The sequence below is a fragment of the Symphalangus syndactylus genome, chromosome 12 (assembly GCF_028878055.3).
Source record: "Symphalangus syndactylus isolate Jambi chromosome 12, NHGRI_mSymSyn1-v2.1_pri, whole genome shotgun sequence".
NCBI classification, from domain to species: domain Eukaryota; kingdom Metazoa; phylum Chordata; class Mammalia; order Primates; family Hylobatidae; genus Symphalangus; species Symphalangus syndactylus.
In genome coordinates, this window is record NC_072441.2 from 38,324,674 (window position 1) to 38,345,815 (window position 21,142).

Consider the following 21,142-nt stretch of genomic DNA (forward strand, 5'->3'; position numbering starts at 1 on the left):
TTAAATAGAACTTGAATGGGTGAAAAATGAAATATGGACAAAAACATATTGGATTCTCAAAACACTAAATATAGACATTGGTACATAAAATTTGAAATTAAGGCAGATTCTGGAAAACTGACTCCTAACAGTAAATCAAAAGGGACTTTTTGTTGCTATTTGGAAAGCATTTTCATAAAATTAAAATGAAGAATACAGCAAATTTAACCACTAGGAAAACATTTTCTTCACTTGCCTTCCACAACATTCTACTCTCTTGATTTTCTCTTCTCCTTCTCCTTTGCTGGGTCCTCCTTTTCCTTCCATCTCTTCATGCAGGACTTCTCCAGGGTTCAGTCCTTGATCTTCTTTTTTCAATTTTCTATCTACACTCATTCTAATAGTTTGAAATACTATCTATATGCCAATTACTTCCAAAGTTTGATCTTTAGCCCACACCTCTCTGTCCTGCTGCAGAATCATACATCCCAACTGACTAGTTGACAACACCAATCAGATCACTAAAAAGTATCTCAAACTTAACATTTCCAAAACTGAAATCTTGATCTTACCCCTCAGATTTGTTCCATCTGAACTTTCCTGCATTTCACCTGATGGTAACTCCATCCTTTGAATCACTCAGGTCAAAAGTCTTGGAGTCATCCTTGACTCTTTCATGTCCTCCATTCAGTTCCATCAGTAACTTCACCTTCCAGAAGAATCACTTCTCAACCACCTACACAAGACTTACCCTGATTCAGGCCACTATCATTTCTTCCCTTCTTCCACACACCCCACCCCTGCATAGGCTCTTCTCAAAAGAAGATTCTGAATGATGCTTTTACTTTATTTTTATTTATTTTTTTGAGAGGGTCTCACCAGCATAACCATGGTCGTCTTTAGGATGCAACCAGTTAGGCAAAACAAAACACAACGGAAACCATCACATTTTGTACTTTAATTAATTTGAGGCTTTATGGAAAAAGATTAAGCTACTCATTGCAACCTAGCCTTCCAAGCTCAATGAATCCTACTGCCTCAGCCTCCTGAGTAGCTGGGACCACAGATGTACACCATTCCCAAATATATATTTATATATATATTTTTTTACTTTTTGTAGATATGGGGTCTCACAGTGTTGCCCAAGCTGGTCTTGAACTCCTGGGTTCAAGCAATCCTCCTGCCTTGGCCTCCCAAAGTGCTAAAGGAGGCCATTGCACCAGCCTGGTACTTTCAAGATGTTAAGATCATACCATTCTTTTCCTCAAAATTCTATAAGAGATCTGCATCTCATATAAAATAAAAGCCAAAGTCCTTACAAAACTCTACACCACCTGTCCAATCTCAACACTTCTTGCCTTTCCTGGCTTGCTACTGACTAGGAGCATTGGAGCTGGCTGTTTGCTTTGCCAGGAGAGCTTTTCTCCTTGATAACCAGCTTTTCTCAGATTAACAGCTCTTCCCTCAGATAACTAGTTTATCCCATTACCGCCTTCAAATCTTGGCTCAATGTAACGTTTTCAACAACGAAGCCTACTCTGAGAAACCTATTTAAAATTGCAACGTACTTTGGGAGTCCAGGGCAGACAGATCACCTGAAATGAAGAGTACAAGACCAGCCTGGCCAACATGGTGAAACTCCATCTCTGCAAAAATACAAAAATTAGCCGGGCATGGTGGCACGTGTTTGTAGTCCCAGCTACTCAGGAGGAGTTGTTTGCAGTGATCAGAGATCACACCACTGCACTCCAGCCTAGGCATTAAAGCAAGGCTCCGTCTCAAAAAGATGAATGTCTCTTCATCTTCTTTTATCCTGTTCTATTTTTTTTCCATACCATGTGTTACTCTGTAGCTCACCATAATTTATTTGTGTGCTCATTTTAGGTTTCCCTCAAGTAAAACGTAAACTAATCCAGGCACGGTTTTTGTTGTTGTTGTTCCATTATTTTGAGGTTAGGGCACAAGGAGTGCCCAAACTCATCATCTCACTTTTTATACAGCTGGGCAAACTGCCTAAAGTTTCCTCAAGCCTCAGCTTTACTATTTTCTTAAATGGCTAAAACTCACAAAAGACATCCAGTTTTAAAAACTTTGCGGCCCCGGAAGTAAAAGGTTAAGGAAGGGGGTTCACAGGAGAAGGCTATTTCCGTTTCCGTACGGAAGCAAAGGAGCCGACAGCATGGCGAAAGCCGGGGATAAGAGCAGCGGCAGCGCTAAAAAAAGTCTAAAACGGAAAGCCCCTGCCGAAGAACTTCAGGAGGCTGCAGGCGCTGGGGATGTGGCGACGGAAAGCGGGGTCCAACCCCCGAAAGCGGCTGCCTTTCCGCCAGGCTTTAGCATTTCGGAGATTAAAAACAAACAGCGGCGACACTTAATGTTCACGCGGTGGAAACAACAGCAGCGGAAGGTACGCGAGGGGCGGGGGCTGCCGGGCGCTTGCGCGGTGTTCCTGACGCGTAGGGCGGTCGCGGGGCGCACATCTGTGGTTGTCAGCTGGTCTAAAAGTGTTCTCTGTGGCTCAGTGGGAAGGGTGGCCCCGCGGCCCACGTGTTCTAGTCCCCTCGCCCTAGTTTGGAGACTCTAGGTTCAGCCTTTTGCCTGAGCGTCAAGGTGGAAGATTTTCTTGATAGGCTCTTTCTTAGGACGCTGGATTCACAAGGAAAGCTGGAAGGCTAGTTGGCTTAGTGAAAACTACGCCTTCCTGGCCCAGAAGGCAAAAGTCTCAGGCCTTTGGTTCCTCTAGGTAGCGTTGGTTAATTTGCAGAATCCGAAATGGAGGCAATACGTAATAAATCCAAAATACTGCTTCTCTGATTCCTGCAGCAGCTCCTTACCGAAATTAGTACTGTAAAGTTTCTGGTAATTGCATTTGTTCTTTACAGCCTTATCCTTATACGTTTCTGGTAGGCAAACAAACTGAAACTTAAAGAGGTTTAAACGACTTGCCAAGGTCGCAGTGTCCATTTCTGGTTAAATTGCAATTGGAAGAAAAGGTTTGCTTATTCTTGCACATCGCAGAAGTTCACACAATATTATTATTATGTGTCTGTCTCCTCTTACTGGCCATTCTGAGGCCTGGGAACTGGTTCTTACTCATGTTCAGTGTCAAGGTGCTCTTTGAGTACATACAAGGGGCGTTTAACTCATTCTGGTATGCACGTATTGGGGAGGGATGTCCTAGAAGACTTATCGGAGCTGTGATTTCTAATCTGAAACCTGGTGGATTGAGGATCAGTAGGTGCTGGGGAAAAAAGAATATTTTTTATTTTGTCAAGCATTCTATCTAGAAATCTCCAGAAGAATATATAGATCGACAGTACAAATACAGATAATCTTAATCCACCTTGCAAGCTCTTACTAAATTTTAAAAGTATATTTTTAATCCACCTTGCAAGCTCTTACTAAATTTTAAAAGTATATTTTGATTATAAAATATGTGAGTAACTGGTGATGGTTTTATGGAAAACAACCTGAAAACTCATCTCCCATTCCTATTGTCAGTGCTTTTCAAGAGAAGCAAGCAGCATAACCATGGTCGTCTTTAGGATGCAACCAGTTAGGCAAAACAAAACACAACGGAAACCATCACATTTTGTACTTTAATTAATTTGAGGCTTTATGGAAAAAGATTAAGCTACTCAAATTTTAAATGTTCAAACTTGCCAGTTTAGATTTTTTTAAAGGAGCAAGTCTTTGTTAAAGAAATCTTATTGATTGTCCAGCTCATTTGGCTTACAGTAATTTAGTTGGAAAAATCCATGTCCAGATGCTTATTTCAGTAGATTACAAAGATCGCCCAGTGCGAGTATTCATAGCATTAGTAATTTGTAGTTTCAGTACGTGTTTGTGATATAACTGGTTGTTTCTCAATATTGTTCTCTTTTTTCTTAACCCTTTAGGAAAAGTTGGCAGCTAAGAAAAAACTTAAAAAAGAGAGAGAGGCTCTTGGTGATAAGGTAAATACAATTTTTAGCTGTTTGCTTTCTATCTTATATTAGGGAATCCTTCCTAATATTTAAGTTGAATTACTTTCTTTTAAAACTTATTATTACATATTTCAGATGTATGAAGAAATACAAAAGTAATATAATAAACCTCTTTTGTATCATTTAACCACAGCTTAAGAAATAATGCATTAGCAAAGAATGTTGGAAGCCCCTTGTCTGCTTCTTCATAATTGCTTTTCCCTCCAAAGATAACCACTTGTGAAATTTTTGACTATTTTTTCCATGCACTTCTTGTATCTTTACTATGTATGTTTGTGTACCTATACAGTAACACAGTGGTGGTGTTTTGCATATAACTTTGTGTTTCAGAGGTCAACACCTCTCCCTGACTTTGGAAATGGGGAAGCTCCCCAGGTTAGGCCTGGAGCTTGGCTCTTGTGATGTGAAGCAAAGGTTTTTGGTCAGGCAAGGCTGGGGAAAGGCAGGACAGAGCCTCTTCTGGAGTAGGGTGATAAGAGTGTGTTAAGCTTTAGAGCTGGTACAGAGGATATGAACCTGTGAAAAGTGAGAATGGGGAGTGGGAGGAGGGTGAGGATTATGGCAAAGAAAAGAGCAGATAATGCATCAAGAAAGAATTTGGCTGTATTTGTGGTACTCATAAGAAGTGAAATCTTTATTGAAAAAAATTTTTTAACTATTAAATACTCGTACATTATTGCATAGCTAAGTTATTTTTATTTTCAGTGTATTTATAGTTACTCCTAGGTTATGATTTATTTTTGCAAAATTTTGAAAACATTCATATCTCCCCCTCCCATTTCTTAAGATATCAAGTAAGTTACCAAATAAGGGTGTTTGAGGAAGGGAAAAAAATGTAAAGACTGTATACAAACTAAACACTCTACTATTTCATGCATTCTTTGAATAGTATTAGGTTAAACCATAGAAAATTGTCAATAGTAGACTGTTTTGACCTGCAGTATCCTAGTATGTCAAGCATGTTAGTCTCTTTTTAACTCTTCGTAATCAGTCTATTACAGCAAATTAATGTTATGATCACCATTTGAAAATACACCATTCTTGTTTTTTGAGATGAAAGTTGACTTCTTAAAACTGCCTCCTTTAAAAAATGCTTAAAATGTAGTATTTGTTTCATAGAGTAATAAATGCTAGTTTCAGTTTATATTTTCTTCATAGCTCTGCTAGTGTACATATATTTTGAATTAGTTTTAATGTACTCTTAGAATTCTGTATTCTACTTCTTACCAATTCATTTACACCATTTCTTGGTCTAAGCTGAGTATGCATGATTGCTGATCCTAACAGTATCCCATAATGTTGATGTACCATAGTATGTTTAGTCATTACCTTGTTGAACATTTGCCCTGTTTGCTGTTTATTTTCATTATAAATAGGGATACTACGTATTTCTTTGTACACATTTCTCCCCCATTTACATTCCTGAACATAAATACCCCAAAGTAAAATTACTAGCTCAATGGATAACAACTAGACTTTTGTTAAATATTTCTGAGTAGCTTCCCGAAAGTATTGGAACAAAGTCATGTACAGATGTTGCTTTATTTTTTTCTTGTATTTTTCTCCTGTTTGGTATGTTTCCCCCGGTAGATAATTATCTTGATCCCCATTTCTTCTCCTTGTTACTTTTGCACAGTTTTAAGCCTTTTCATTCAGTGTTGACCATTCTTCTAGTGTGTCTCTGCCCAGATTGTTAAAAAAAAAAAAAAAAGCCTCTTATTCAATATTGTTATTAGGATTGATGTAGCAATAGAAGTGGATTGGTATGAGGAACAGATTGAGTTTGGAGTTATTTGTAGCTTTCTGTTATATTTCTCCAACCATAATATAATTGATGTAAAATCCTTCTAAAATATAATACCTTCTCTTTTACTTAGGCTCCACCAAAGCCTGTACCGAAGACCATTGACAACCAGCGAGTGTATGATGAAACCACAGTAGACCCTAATGATGAAGAGGTAATGTTAGAAGTCTTAAATTAGTTTGAATGATAGCATATAATTGATAAATTATATGTTTTTATGTTGATATGTAAAGTGCTGGCTGGCAAAGTTGTATAATGGACTGATTCAGCTAAAATGTTGGCATATTATCTTATTATTTGGTGTAGATTATTTCAAAATTGAATTTCCCAATAATGCTATAGAAAAATTCTATAATCTATTTTATGTCTAGGTAAACTTTTACATTTGTCATATAATCCCTGAATGGTATTTTGGAGGGGTTTTTTTGTTTTTGTTTTTGATTTTGTTGAGACAGAGTCTTGCTGTGTCACCCATGCTGGAGTGCAGTGGTGTGATTTTGGCCCAGTGCACCCTCTGCCTCCCAGGTTCAAGCAATTCTTCTGCCTCAGCCTCCTGAGTAGATGGGATTACAGGCACCTGCCACCACGCCTGGCTGATTTTTGTATTTTTCGTAGAGATGGGGTTTCACCATGTTGGCCAGGCTGGTCTCGAACTCCTGACCACAGGTGATCTGCCCGCCTTGGCCTCCAAAAGTGCTGGGATTACAGGCGTGAGCCACCATGCCTGGCCTGGTGGTTTTAAAAGAATTCCTCATACTATAGACTTTTGTAGTATTTGTTAGACATTTTGATACCTAAGAATAACTTTGATGGTATTTTTTGTATTCTCATAAATCTTAGTTTCAAGATAATCTTTCACTTTGCACATTCTCCTTAGATAGTTTGCAACAGTGCAGTAAAAGAAGCAAGATTTTAAAACTATATTTTTAAAAGTTTTATAAAGGAAACTTGGTTTTGAATGTCTGTTTGCTTTGAAACAGTGCTGCTGTCAACATTCTTTCATGTATCTCCTGGTATAGTCATTCACTGATTTCTGTCATTCTTTCAGCAGATGTTTATGGATTTGCCTGCACCATACTGGGATCCGTTTTAGGGATTTGAGATCCATCAGTACACAGAATACTCACACACACATACACACACACAACTTCTGCCCACCCAGAGCTTATTACATTCTAGGAAGGGAGACAAACAGTAAACATAATGAAATAAATAAATTAGACATTTAGCCAGTGATAGGTTACTAAGGGAAAATAGTAGGATAAAGGAGATTCGGGACTACCTGGAGTAGAGAGGGTTTGCAATTTTATGTAAGTAAGATGTGTGTGTGTGTATGCATTTTAATTTATTTTGACATTATTTCAGACTTAATAGAAAAGTAGGAATTTGTACATACCCTTCACCCAGACTTCCTAAATATTCCCTCTTAAATGAGAGTAAGTGGCAGACATGGTGCCCCTTTATTCCTATATATCTCATTTTGTTATGAGCACAGTTAGCAAAATCAGACATTGACATTGGTATTCAATGTTATCTATTCTATAGATCTTACCCAGATGTCACTAGCTGTTCCAATAATGTCCTTTTTAGCAAAAGAAAAGTCCCAGGTCATACATTCCATTGTAATTGCTCTTTAACTTCCTTAAATTTAGAACAATTCCTCAGTCATTTGCTTTTTGTGACATTGAGATTTTTTGAATAGTACAGACCAGATATTCTGTAGAATGTACCTTAATATGAGTTCGCCTGGGGTTTCCTCTGATTGTATTCAGTTTATGTACTTTCAACAGAAATACACGATGAATGTCCCTTGCCTGAAATGCTTGGGACCAGAAGTCTTTTTTGTTTTTTGTTTTTTTCTCTGAGATGGAGACTTGCTCTGTTACCCAGGCTGGAGTGCAGTGGCACGATCCGGCTCATTGCAACCTCTGCCTCCCAGGTTCAAGCGATTCTCCTGCCTCAGCCTCTCAAGTAGCTAGGATTACAGGCACCCAGCTAATTTTTGTATTTTAGTAGAGACAGGGTTTCACCATGTTAGCCAGGTTGGTCTCAAACTCCTGACCTCGTGATCCACCCGCCTCAGGCTCCCAAAGTGCTGGGATTACAGGTATGAGCCACCACACTCAGCCGGAGCAGAAGTGTTTTTGGATTTCAGATTTTGGAATATTTTTGATAGATAATGAGGTATCTTGATGATTGGACCCAAGTCTGAACACAGCATTTATTTATGTTTCATATACATCTTATACACATAGCCTAAAGGTAACTTTTTTATTTTTGGAGATGGAGTCTCGCTGTGTTGCCCAGGCTGGAGTGCAGTGGCACAATCTCTGCTCACTGCAACCTCCACTTCCCTGGTTCAAGCAATTCTGCCTCTGGAATAGCTGGGGCTACAGGCTCGCGCCGCCACACCCAGCTAATTTTTTGTATTTTAGTAGAGACGGGGTTTCACCATGTTGCCCAGGCTGGTCTTGAACCCCTGAGCTCAGGCAATCCTCCCACCTTGGCCTCCCAAACTGTTTGGATTACAGGCATGAGCCACCCCACCTGACCTAAAGATAACTTTTATACAATATTTTTAATGATTTTGTGCATGAAACAAACTTTTGACTGTGACCACATCACATCAGGTCAGATGTGGAATTCCCCACTTGTGGTGCCATGTTGTGCTTTATCAAAAAGTTTTGAATTTTGGAATATTTCAGGTTTTGGGTTTTTGGATTAGGGAGGCTAACCTGTGCCATGAATGATATGTTAAGTCCTTTTTCAGTACTTGTTATCAAGAGTCACCTGATGATTTTCTCATACTGGTTATGTTTACCTTGATCACTTGGTTAAAGTGGTGCCTGCCAGGTTTCTTGACTCTGAATTTACTGTTTTTCCCTTTGTATGATAATTAGTAAGTATTTGGGGAGGAGATACTTGAATGTTACTCCTCAACTTACACTCACTGTAAATCATTTTTTCCAGTTTGATAAGTGAGAAATTGTATATCACTGTAGTTTTAATTTGCAGTTCTCATTTCGAATGAGGTTGAACATCTTTTCATATTTTTTTCCCCTTGATCAATTGATTGTGTCTCTTGCCCATTTTTCTGCGGGTAGTGATTTTATATAGGAAAGTCAGGGTAGGCTTTATTGAGAAATTGACCATTTAGCAAAGACTTGAAGGATGTGAGGAAATTAGCCATCTTTGGGCAAAAAGAGCCCCAGAATGAGAGAACACCCAGTGTACAAGCTCCAAGGCAGGAGTGTATCGTATATGCTTTTTAAGAATAACAAGGAGGCCATTGTGACTGAAATCAAGCAAGGGAGAGGATTGTAGGAGAGTTCCTAGGAAAGTATGATGAAGAGGAAAGACCAGATCAGTGACTTTGTTGGCCAGTATGAGGACTTCGGTTTCATACTTAGTGAAATGAAGAGCCATTGGGTGGGTTAGAATAGAAGAATGATTTGCTGGGCACGGTGGCTCACGCCTGTAATCCCAGCACTTTGGGAGGCCAAGACGGGCGGATCACGAGGTCAGGAGATCAAGACCATCCTGGCTAACACGGTGAAATCCCGTCTCTACTAAAAATACAAAAAAATTAGCCAGGCGGGGTGGCGGGCACCTATAGTCCCAGCTACTCCAGAGGCTGAGGCAGGAAAATGGCATGAACCCAGGAGGCGGAGTTTGCAGTGAACCGAGATTGCGCCACTGCACTCCAGCCTGGGCGACAGAGCGAGACACCGTCTCAAAAAAAAAAAAAAAAAAAAAGAATAGAAGAATGTTGTGATCAGACTTGATTTTTAAAAGTACTTGGCTGCTTTACTGAGAATATAACTGCAGAGGTAAGTAGACAAAGGAAGCTACTAAACAAATCCAGGAAAGAAATGATGGGCTTTCATCATGACCTGAGCCAGGGTAGTTACAATGAAAGTGGTGAGAATTGATCTGATTCTAAATATTTTTTCCCCTGGGTATATTTTGAAATCAGAGCTGCTTCAATTTCCTGACAAATTGGATGTGGAATATGAGATAAATAGAGGATTCAGAGATGGTATTAAGGTTTTAGACTGAGCAAATTAGAAGGATGAAATGGTCATTGACTAGATGTGGAAGACTGAGTGAAGGAGATTTAAGGAGCAATCAAGAGTTCAGTTTTGCATATGTTATGTTTGAGATGATTCAAGAGTTTTTAGAAGAGATGTCAAGCAGGTAGTTGGGATGTGAGCTTGGAATTCAGGGAAGAGGTCTTGACTGGAGATAAATTTGGGGGTAACAGGCATATCGAGGGTATGTGTACATAAAGGTTTCCCTAGAATGTTTACCTACAGTAGGATAATTTTGAGTCATGGGATGTGTAAATGTTTAACTTTACATGATTGTACCAAAATATTTTTCAAAGTAGTGGTTGTATCATTTTGTACTTTTGTGGTACAAGAGTAGTGTTCCTGCTCATCCACATTCTAACCAACTCCTGGTATGTTCAGACTAATGATAAAAGGCTGTCTCATTGTGGTTCGAATTTGTATTTCCTTGTTTTCTAATGTTGAGCATCATTTAATATAAGTTGTTTTCTTTAGAGATGAGCCAGTTCATGTCTTTTGCCCAGTTTTCTATCATGTAGTATATTTTACGCATTTGTGGAACTTCTCTATATACTTTGGATACCAATCCTTCATACGTATTAAAGGAATCTTCCAATTCGTGGATTCTCTTTTTATTTTCTATGGTGTCTTTTGAGGACTAGGACCAGAAGTTCTTGATGTAGTTGAGTTTTTGAAAAATTAGCATTTAAAGCTTTTTATGTCATATTTAAGAAACTTTTCTCTTTGCTGTGATCATAAGTTCTTCTTTCTAAAATAATTAAAGAGTTCCCTCTCATTTATTTACTTAATTGTCAGGAATTGTTTTCTGTTTGGTGTGAGAACGAAAACCTGTTACTTTCCTTCCTGTCTCCCACTCCAACCTGTCCTTTTGCATATATGTATTTTGAATTAGGTTTAATGTACTCTTACAGTTCTGTGTTTTACTTCTTAACAGTTCATTTATATATAACCAGTTTATCCAGTACCATTTTTGGAGTAGTGCAGCCTTTCCCCACAATGAATTGTAATGCCATGATATATATCAAATATCTATATATGCTTGGTCTTTTTCTGGGCTGTTTGCTTGGTCAGTTTGTCACTGCATCATTACTTTCTTAATTATTTAGCTTCATAATAAGTCTTTATATCTATAAGGGCAAAATGCTTCTTTCACTCCTGCCGCTAAATCCCCTCTCTTCAGATGTGTTTTGGCTTTTCCTAGGCCTTTGCTCCTCCATATAAATTATAAATGGCACTAAATCAGATCAATTTGGGGATACGTATGTATGTATATAATATATATTTCTTTACTTAGGTCTCCTTTAAGTAGTGAAATGTATTTCATGTATTTTGTAATTCTCTTCATGCAAGTTGACACATAAATCTTGTTAGAGCTATTCCTGGCTATCTTACGGTTTTTGTTGGTGTAAACTGCATGTCTTTGAAAATTGTTTTGTTTGCCAATTTATAAAAATGCAATGGATTTTTGAATAGTGATGTTCTAACCAGTAGCCTACCTAAATTCATTCCTAATTTGTTGGGATTTGTTTTCATTTTTCTGTTTAGATAATCATTTCTGCAAATGACAGTTTTCTTATTTTGACCTATTTTTCTCCCACTTTTGTGCCTTCTAGAACTTCTAGCCTAATGTCAAATAAATAGAAAAATCAATAGTGCCATCTTTGCCATGTTCCTGATTTTCAAAAGAATACTTCCAATGAGTCATCATTAATATTTGTGTCACTAGAGATAGATTATTATGAGTTAAGGGTTAAGTAAATTTTACTTATTATGCTATTTTTTTGTTTTGTTTGTCGTGAATGAATGTAGAATGTTATTAGATGTTCTCTTTGAAAATGTTGAGGTGATTATGTGGCTTTTCTCTTACTGCATTAAACATCATAACCAAATTGGGTTTATTAATTCTTTGCTTAGAATTAATTATATCTGTGTTCATGAGTGAGACTACAGTGATGTCCACCTTTCATTCCTCATATTATTTTATTTTGGCTTTTTCTCTTTTTTAAATCAGTTTTTACCAAGGTATCTATTCTCTTAGTCTTTTCTGAGTACTTTCTTCTTTGATCCCATTGAATCTTTGTTTTCTAATTCATTTATATCTCCTTTTATCTTTATTATTTTCTTCTGCTTCCTTTGAGTTTATTCTGTATTTATTGATTTGCTCTATATATATATTTTCTAATATGAGCAGGTATAGCCATAAAACTCTTTCAGACTACCACTTTTGGTATATTCCACAAATTTTAAAAGATACTACTTTCATTAATGTTTAAATCTGAGTGTCTCTCAACGGAAGATTTGTCTTCTCGTAATTTCATTAGTTTTTTTTGCTTCTTTTTTTGTTTGTTTTGTTTTTTTGTTTTGTCGTTGTTTTTACTAACCAAGTTGATGAGGGAAATGAAAGTAGTTCAAGAGTAAACATATCTCAGTTTCTGCCCTGAAGTGATTTCTGACAATTTTATTCAGTTTTGTACTTGTATTTTACACAGGAGAAATCCACTCATCCATCCTCTTCATGTGTCCATTAATGTCAGCCCTTCCTAGTCTGTCTTTAAATCCCCTATCAGCTAGGTACTCAGTGTCCAACAGTCCTGCTGATGCTACTTTTAGAATTCTGGCCTGGTAGAGTATTTGTTTGATGTAAAATTATCCCTCTTCTCTGTTCTCAGGTTGCTTATGATGAAGCTACAGATGAATTTGCTTCTTACTTCAACAAACAGACTTCTCCCAAGATTCTCATCACAACATCAGATAGACCTCATGGGGTAAACACATTGATTAATTTAGTTCTTGAATTCTTATTTTTCTTATTACTTCTATTTAAAGTACTCTGTTCAGAAGAGTTAAACCATTAGTTAATTGCCTTAAAGAATGCCTGTGACTAAGTAAATAAAACGTAGCACTGGTAATATGATGTAGGTTTACTAAACATGATTCTTCAAGATAGGATTTCTCAGCCTCAACATTGTTGACATTTTAGCTGGAGAATTCTTTGTTATGGCGAGGTATCCTGTTCATTATAGGATGTTTAGAAGCTTCCCTGGCCTCTATGCTTTAGGTGCCAGTAGCAACCACACACCACTACCACTACCATCAGTCATAACCATCAAAAATGTCTCCAGACATTGCCAAATGTGTTCTCTGATGGAGCAGAATCGCGCCGAATTGAGAACCACTGCTTTAGGATGATCAGCCTTTGATAAAAGAGGACACACTGTTCGAGTTTCATGCTTTCTTCAATGTTGCTTTCTATTAATCATAATAATCATTATTTCTTTCCTTATGAATATGTACCACATAAGATTTTTATTCTTTTTTGAAAACTATTCAAAATTTGTGTTATTTTGTTCTGCAGAGAACAGTACGACTCTGTGAACAGCTCTCCACAGTTATACCAAACTCACATGTTTATTACAGAAGAGGACTGGCTCTGAAAAAAATTATTCCACAGTGCATCGCAAGAGATTTCACAGACCTCATTGTTATTAATGAAGATCGTAAAACCCCAAGTATCCTTTTTTTTTTTTTTAAGGAGGTTTTCCTGTCCTCTCCCTCATCCCGCTTAAAAATATATTTAAAAGAATAAGGAAATATTGCCTATAACTTTCAGAAAAGAATTTTTTTATCAGAAAATTATATCCTTTCCAAGAGTCTATAAACTGATTTTTCGTTTGCATTCACCATTTATCAGGCACATGCTACAGCCAAGAGATTGTTTTAACTCTTAGTAAAAGATGCAGAGATAAAACAAGCTTCAGGAAATTCATAAATGGAGTAAATGGATATGTAAACTGACAAAATATAGTGTGGATGGTACAACTAAATAGAGAAATGCAGAATATAGTGGGGACCCTGTGACTGGTAAAAAGTCTGCCCTGGGAGGAAGGACTTCCCATAGAAAGAGATGCTGAAGCTGGATCTAGATGGATGAGGGGAGGGGAATAAGGCAGAGAAAAGCGCTCAGTGCAGGGGGACTACCATTTGGAAAGAGAGGAAGGAAAGGGCTGACCTGGTTGGGGATCTGCATATGGTTTGTTATGGCTAGATTTTATATTGCCAGAGGTGGTATCACAGGATTAAGTTTTTGAGGTGGAGACTTGGGCCCATATTATATGTGTGTTCCAGTCTAAAACTTTGTCTGTGAGTCTCAGATCTGAGATGAATGTGTCACCTGAACCCAAGGTATTTCTTCCTGTTGAGATAAGAGATTTGATAAAGGATATCTAGGTTTGTTACTATTGTTGCTGTTGTTTTATTTATTTATTGAATGATGGCTGTGAGTTCAGTAACTTTAAAGATAACCAATTGAATGAGTCATCTTTATGATTTTTAATTTCATTAAAATAAAATTATAAAGAATTTACCAAAAAAATAGGGACAAGACTGTGCTGCCAGAATAACATTTTATTTCTAATATCAGTGAACACTCTTCTTTTTAAATTAGTGGTTTAAAAGGCTGTTTTTTAAAAATCTATAAACTTTTATGACTTTGTTTTCAATATAACTTACTGTATCCACTTGTACTAGTAGCTTTCCAGAAACTACTATAACAAGCTTTGTAATGTGTTTTGTTGGCCATATTATAATTTGGCTTAACTGGATTAATGTACCAAAATATCTAAAATCTCTTGAATACTTAACTACTCCAGAAAAAAATTATTTTTTAAGGTAGTTGCTGCCTCTTTTTCTTTTTTTAAACTGCCTCCACAAAGTGGCAAGGTCTGTTTTCCTCTTTTTATTTTTGGCAGTTAAAAAACAACTGTCATCACTTTGAGGCTGCTAGTAACTCTGCTAAGAAGCAGGCATTCATCAATTCAGTAAATGTTCTATCCTTATTTTATCCAGGGTGTTTTATATAGTCACACAAATTTCACTTACACCATCTATTGCCTTTAAAAAGTTTACATTTTCTGGCCGGGTGCAGTGGCTCACACCTGTAGTCCCAGCACTTTGGGAGGCCTAGGCCAGCAGATTGCTTGAGGTCAGGAGTTTGAGACCAGCCTGGCCAACATGGCAAAATCCCATCTCTACTAAAAATACAAAAATTGTTGGGCGTGGTGGTGCATGCCTGTAATCCCACCTACTTGGGAGGCTGAGGCACTAGAATTACTTGAACCTGGGAGGCCAAGGGTGCCACTGCACTCCAGCCTGGGTGACAGGGCAAGACTGTCAAAAAAAAAAAAAAAAAGTGGTGATTCCTAGAGACTTAGCGTGGGTTCAGGAATAAAAATCAGAACTCCTAATGATGACACATGGGGGAAAAGTTGAAAAAACAGGATTTAGCCTGTGGGAAAGTAGATTCTAGGAACATGGCATCTTTCTAAAGACATTGGAGGGGCTACTGTGTGGAAGAGTAGTGCTGAATGGTGAAACTTAAAGGGATATACTTTTTTGACTTATTCTAAAATAGAACTTCATCAGCTATCTATAAACTGTAGAAACCTAGTAGTGGCTTTGAGGCAGGGTAGCTGTGATATCAAATACAGATTCCATTATTTTCTAGTTCTGTGATTTTAGTCAAGTTTCTTAGCCACTCAGTTTCCTCATTTTTTAAATGTAGGAAATAATACCTATCTTTAGAGTTCCTACAAAGATCACATTAAATGTATTATGTTTATAAAGCCTAGTGTCTGGCACATGGTAGGCATTTTAGTAAACGTGGTATAGTGAGAAGCATGTAAACTTTATCTGTACAGACCTACACCCTCTATTCATTATTTCTAAATGGGGAACTACTGGCATTTGAGGTAGGGTAATTATTTGTGCTACACTCTTGGCAGCTTCTAAGATGGTTTGCATTCCTGGCCTTTGGATTCTAAATGCCAGTAACACCTCAGTCATACTGACAAACAAAATGCCTGTGTACATTTCCAAATGTGAGCAGCTGTCAGCCAAGGGCTTAAGCTAGGTGCATTCCCACCCTGGTTGAGATCCACAGTTGCCTTGGTCTGATTTACTTAGGCTAATTTACTTGACCCTCTTCAGCCTCTTTTCCTCATCACTGAAATAGGCATGATGACTCCTGTTTTATGTGAGTTGTGTTAGGGATTAGCAGTAATGTAAATAAAGCCTCTTGCACAATGCAGGTACATGGGAAAAGTTATTTAGAAACTGGTAAGTTTTGGTTTTGTACTTTGCTTTTGACACAGACCACAATTTAGTGGGAATGTTCTAGAAAGGATTTAAGCCTTGATTCGGGTGTTGGAAGAAATGACTTTTATATCTCCTAGACCCCTTAATAAATACTTTTGGCTGTATTTCATGAAGTTTAGCCTGTGGTGAATCTTTTAAAATGATAGAATTCAAACGTTTGCTGGTAATCTGATACATGGTAGGCACTACTATCAAAAAAAAAAAAAAAAAAAAAAAGATCTGCCTGCAGTCCCGGCACTTTGGGAGGCTAAGGCAGGTGGATTGCTTGAGACCAGCCTGGGCAACATGGCAAAACCCTGTCTCTACAAAAATTAGCTGGGCATGATGCCTGTAGTCCCATTTACTTGGGAGGTTGAGGTGGGAGGATTGCTTGAGCCTGAGAGGTTGAGGCTGCAGTGACCCATGGTCGTGCCATTGTGCTTCAGCCTGGGCTGCAGAGTGAGACCATCTCAAAGAAAAAAATTCCTATCCCTACGTAAGTGTTAACAGATTAGTTGGGAAGAAAGGTGTTTTCCTGATTGTAACTTAAATAAGTGATGAGTGCTGTGGTAACAGAACTGAGAAGATTTAGATCTTAATTCTGACTACATAAAAAGGTGACATTTAAAGTAGACCATAATAGATGAGTAAAACATTGCAGGTATTCAAAATAGCAAAAGCAAAAAATGCATGCTAGGATTCACATATATAGTACATAAGACTGTGAGTGCCTACCAGTTAGGAAACAGGCTTGGTATGGGCATAGGGTAAATAGGTTGAAAAGGTAATTTGTGGCCACATTATGAGTCTGATACTAATGTCTTTTTTCTGTAGATGAGTCTGTGATGAGAGTAGTGTGAAATTAGCTACAGCTGTCAAGACTGTGAAGGTATCTAGTTTGTTTTTCACTAAGCACGTGAGAAACTATGGTACAGATGTAATCAAACAGCTAAGTCCCATAGCTGGTTACTTACAGAACCAAGGCCTAAGTCCAGACTTGATTTTACAATCTGCATTAGCAGATGTATGTGAGATGGTGAGAAAAAGGTCAGACCAACCACAATACTACTTTAATAATCTAGGTGGAAAATCTCGAGGACCTCACTAAGACAGTAAGGGTAAAGAGGATGCTAAGTGATAATTATTGAAGGTAAAAGCAGTTAAGATTTGGTGGGAGAGGGAGAAGTTGAGGATACCATAGCTTCTAATCTGGAGGAATGAGTGTTGATGCCATTGTAAAAAGATGGCAACATCTGCTTTGAAAGATACATATTATATGCAGATAGACTTGAAACCATCTGATTCTGGCCTATTTATGTTGTTGAATCAGATGAAATGTGTTTGAAAATTTCTCCTAAACTAGAAAAGCATAATAGAAAGTGAAAGCCCTGTCCATTGCCATTAATATGCCTGCTTGTAATGCCATTAAGCAATAGCCAAGAATTACTCATGAAAAGTAAAGGTGTTTCAAGTGAAGGTCAGATTGTGCCACAAAAACTTGAAGAATATTATATAGGTAGCAACCTTAGTTTGCAGCACCCAGGACTTCTAGAGTCCTTGGGCTGCTATTCCTGCTGGTTGTAGGTAGGTGATCTTACATTTCATTTGTACTTTAGCGTGTCTAGCATAATTCTCAGTTCATGGGAAATGACAGTCAGTGAATGGCTATTAATTGGTTCGTTGATTATAATTTGTGGTACAGTAATCCTAAGTAAGGGGTGATCTCTTGCAAAATACTAATAACCTTAATTTCATAGAAGAAAGTTTAGGAGTCTGGTCTCATGGGATGTTATTCAAAGTTGACAGCATATCCTGACCATACAAATATATAAAAGTGACATTTTGGGGTTATACATATTCAGAACATGGAGGTAAACTCATACTCTATTTGCAGTATTACATGATTGTAGAATTCCATCCTATTTTACTCCTAAGAGTAGTGGTCAATTACATAGCCTTTTTTCACCTACTTTAGGGTACCTTAAGATACCCTATTGAGGGTGATGATTAACTATTATATTGTAAAAAGAGAAAAAAAGGACTACTCTAGGTTAGTCTATTTTCTTGAAAGATTTTGACTGATTTTGAGCTTTTGATATGGTAGGAAAATGTCACGTCAGAGGAATATGTACATCTGCCTATTCACTTGGGTACAGATTTTAGGGGCCTTTGGATGTAGAGGGCCAGTTAAACAATTAGATTTAGATTACAGAGTTCAATGTGTTTTTCTTAACTTTTATGAACAGATGGACTTATTTTGAGTCACTTGCCAAATGGCCCAACTGCTCATTTTAAAATGAGCAGTGTTCGTCTTCGTAAAGAAATTAAGGTAAGTTTTATACATTTCCTTGATTGGTATTGATCTCTTCACAGTATTTATTTGATTAATAGATGCTATATCTTATAGCTCTAATTTATTTTAATAATGGCATTTATTCTCCTGATTAGAGCAGTTTTTATCAGTTTTCTTGGGAGACTGTGGTTAAGTTACAGCTGGCAGGCAACAGTCTTCATTACTATGAAGCACGTTGATTTTCTAATAGGATTTTTTTTGTTGCATTCAGTGCATATTAAAATAATTTTAGATACATCTTATGTCATGGGTTTAATAAGCCATCTGTGGTAGTTTGTCACTAAAATATGATAAATTCTGCAAATTTGTCATGTAAATTTTGATACTTGAAATTGCATTGGGAGGTATTGCCAATTAGCTTAGCTCATTGTGATATTTATTTTTCATTATTTTTCTAGAGAAGAGGCAAGGACCCCACAGAACACATACCTGAAATAATTCTGAATAATTTTACAACACGGCTGGGTCATTCAATTGGACGTATGTTTGCATCTCTCTTTCCTCATAATCCTCAATTTATCGGAAGGCAGGTTGCCACATTCCACAATCAACGGGATTATATATTCTTCAGATTTCACAGGTAAGGAAGGTAAACTCGTTGAACTTTGATTTCAATGATGAAATATATTTTCAACATGAACTAATTGTCCAACATATTGTAGCAAGCATCATACAAGATAAAATGAATTATCTTTTGAAGCCTGTAAACAATAGCTCATTCAGACTAATTTAACTCTTTTTGTCTTTGAAGATACATATTCAGGAGTGAAAAGAAAGTGGGAATTCAGGAACTTGGACCACGTTTTACCTTAAAATTAAGGTCTCTTCAGAAAGGAACCTTTGATTCTAAATATGGAGAGTATGAATGGGTCCATAAGGTATGTGCTTATTTAAAAAAACTAATTTTTAAAGTATGGGATAAGAGGGTGGGAGGAGAGACAGCATCAGGAATAGCTAGCTAGTGGATGCTGGGCTTAATACCCAGGTGATGAAATGAACTGTGCAGCAAACCACTATAGCACATGTTTACCTATGTAACAAACCTGCACATCCTGCACATATACCCCTGAACTAAAAAAAAAAAAAAAAGATACAATATCTGGGTCTGGTGATTAACCTTGGTTCATCTGAAGTATAAACATCAGTGGTTCTCAAAGTGGGACCAGCACCGTTACCTAGGAACCTGTTAGGAATGAAAATTCTTTGGCCCACAGACCTACTCAATCAGCAACTTCGGAGATGGGACCCAGCAGCAATCTGCTTATAAGCCTGTGTTATATGTGACTCTACTACATGTTTCTTGAGAACTATTGATAGTTTTCTTAGAAGGTTGGAGATCATCTTAAATCATAAATGAAAACAATGAAAACTTTCAATGTTTTTTTGTTTTTTTTTGAGACGAGTCTCAGCTCTGTTGCCCAGGCTGGAGTGCAGGGACGCCATCTCGACCCACTGCAACCTCCACCTCCTGGGTTCAAGCTATTCTCCTGCTGCGGCCTCCCGAGTAGCTAGGATTACAAGTGTGCACCACCACACTGGCTAATGATCTTTTGTATTTTTAGTAGAGATGGGGTTTCCCCATGTTAGCCGGGATGGTCTTGATCTCCTGACCTCATGATCCGCCTGCCTTGGCCTCCCAAAGTGCTGGGATTACAGGTGTGAGCCACCGCGTGCAGCCTAAAACATCCTTTTCTGTCTAGTATAAGCAGTACTTCACTTAGTAACACTTTATCTTAAAATCACACACAGAGTAACTGCCAACATCTTTTATATTAGACTGAAGACTGACTATTCAGGGTCTCACACAAACCCAGTTTTTCAGCGCTAGTGTTACCTGTAAAGATCTAGGGATGTTGTTAACTTTTACTATCTTCCCTGAATTGTTAATTATATTTTTGTTTTCTTCCTCCACTCCCCTGCTTTCCACTTTCAGCCCCGGGAAATGGATACAAGTAGAAGAAAATTCCATTTATAAAGTACTGAGAGAATAATACTTGATTTTGCTGAACAGGCCTATCTTGAACTTTGGTAAATTATTTTTGACAATACTTTTCAAAATGGCATTTGCTGATTTCATAAACCTTTCACGTCTGGACGAATTACCAAATGCCATGAATTGCCACTGTGTGTTTATGTAGAAAATACAAATAAAAGTTATTTTGATGGCTTAGGTTTCCTTAAACTACGTTCTCTTGTTTTTGGGTAACTGTGAATAATTAAGTTGGAATTAAATAGGAAAGATTAACTTTCCTATTTGCATAGAACACATGAGAGGAATAAAATGGTTGGTAAATATTGGCTAACCCTTGATTTTTATACTAGATTAACCTTGGATTCCCAGTGTCTGGCACAGTTTTAATAGCTTAAATGGAGGCCAGGTTTCTGGATGTTTTAACATTCTCTTAAGCCTTCAGAAGGGTAAAAAATTTAAAGCAAAATTATCTACCAGGGTTTAAAGCAAAGTTGCAAATTACTGAAGCTAATCTTTGCTTCCTGATTTTGAGGTTTTCGGTTTTGTGTGGCTAGGTTGGGGGGAGCTCTTTTTTACCTCATTACATGGTGCTGTAGTACTCCATTCAGGCACTGAAACAGTTAACCCTGTAAGTAACTCATGGATGGAAACCTGTAGAACTTAACAGCCTCCTCCTGACCTTAAAAGAATAAAGGTTCACAGTTTACCTTTAATTGCCTAGCATTCTTGCCAGATGTATTGCATAAAGTCATGTGAGAAGAGTAGGTGGAACAAACTGTACAAACTTAACCCCTTCAGGTGTTCAGAACAGATTAATATACTATG

General features: G+C 37.5%; 1 protein-coding gene across 1 annotated transcript; it reads left to right on the forward strand.

Annotated features, from left to right (window-relative positions):
* The first annotated feature begins 1,893 nt into the window (after positions 1-1,893).
* Positions 1,894-20,527, forward strand: RPF1 (ribosome production factor 1 homolog). Its single transcript, XM_063624220.1, has 9 exons — positions 1,894-2,386; positions 3,879-3,935; positions 5,843-5,923; positions 12,530-12,625; positions 13,216-13,369; positions 18,239-18,321; positions 18,744-18,925; positions 19,097-19,223; positions 20,279-20,527. The coding sequence occupies exons 1-9, from the start codon at positions 2,159-2,161 to the stop codon at positions 20,318-20,320; spliced, it is 1,050 nt and encodes a 349-aa protein (XP_063480290.1). The 5' UTR covers positions 1,894-2,158; the 3' UTR covers positions 20,321-20,527.
* Positions 20,528-21,142: the final 615 nt, after the last annotated feature.

Excerpts from the sequence above, each read along its gene's own strand:
- RPF1 (XM_063624220.1), top strand. The coding sequence starts at position 2,159 with ATGGCGAAAGCCGGGGATAAGAGCAGCGGCAGCGCTAAAAAAAGTCTA. Across the intron at positions 2,387-3,878 it reads GGAAACAACAGCAGCGGAAG|GAAAAGTTGGCAGCTAAGAA; the intron begins GTACGCGAGGGG and ends TTAACCCTTTAG. Across the intron at positions 5,924-12,529 it reads TAGACCCTAATGATGAAGAG|GTTGCTTATGATGAAGCTAC; the intron begins GTAATGTTAGAA and ends CTCTGTTCTCAG.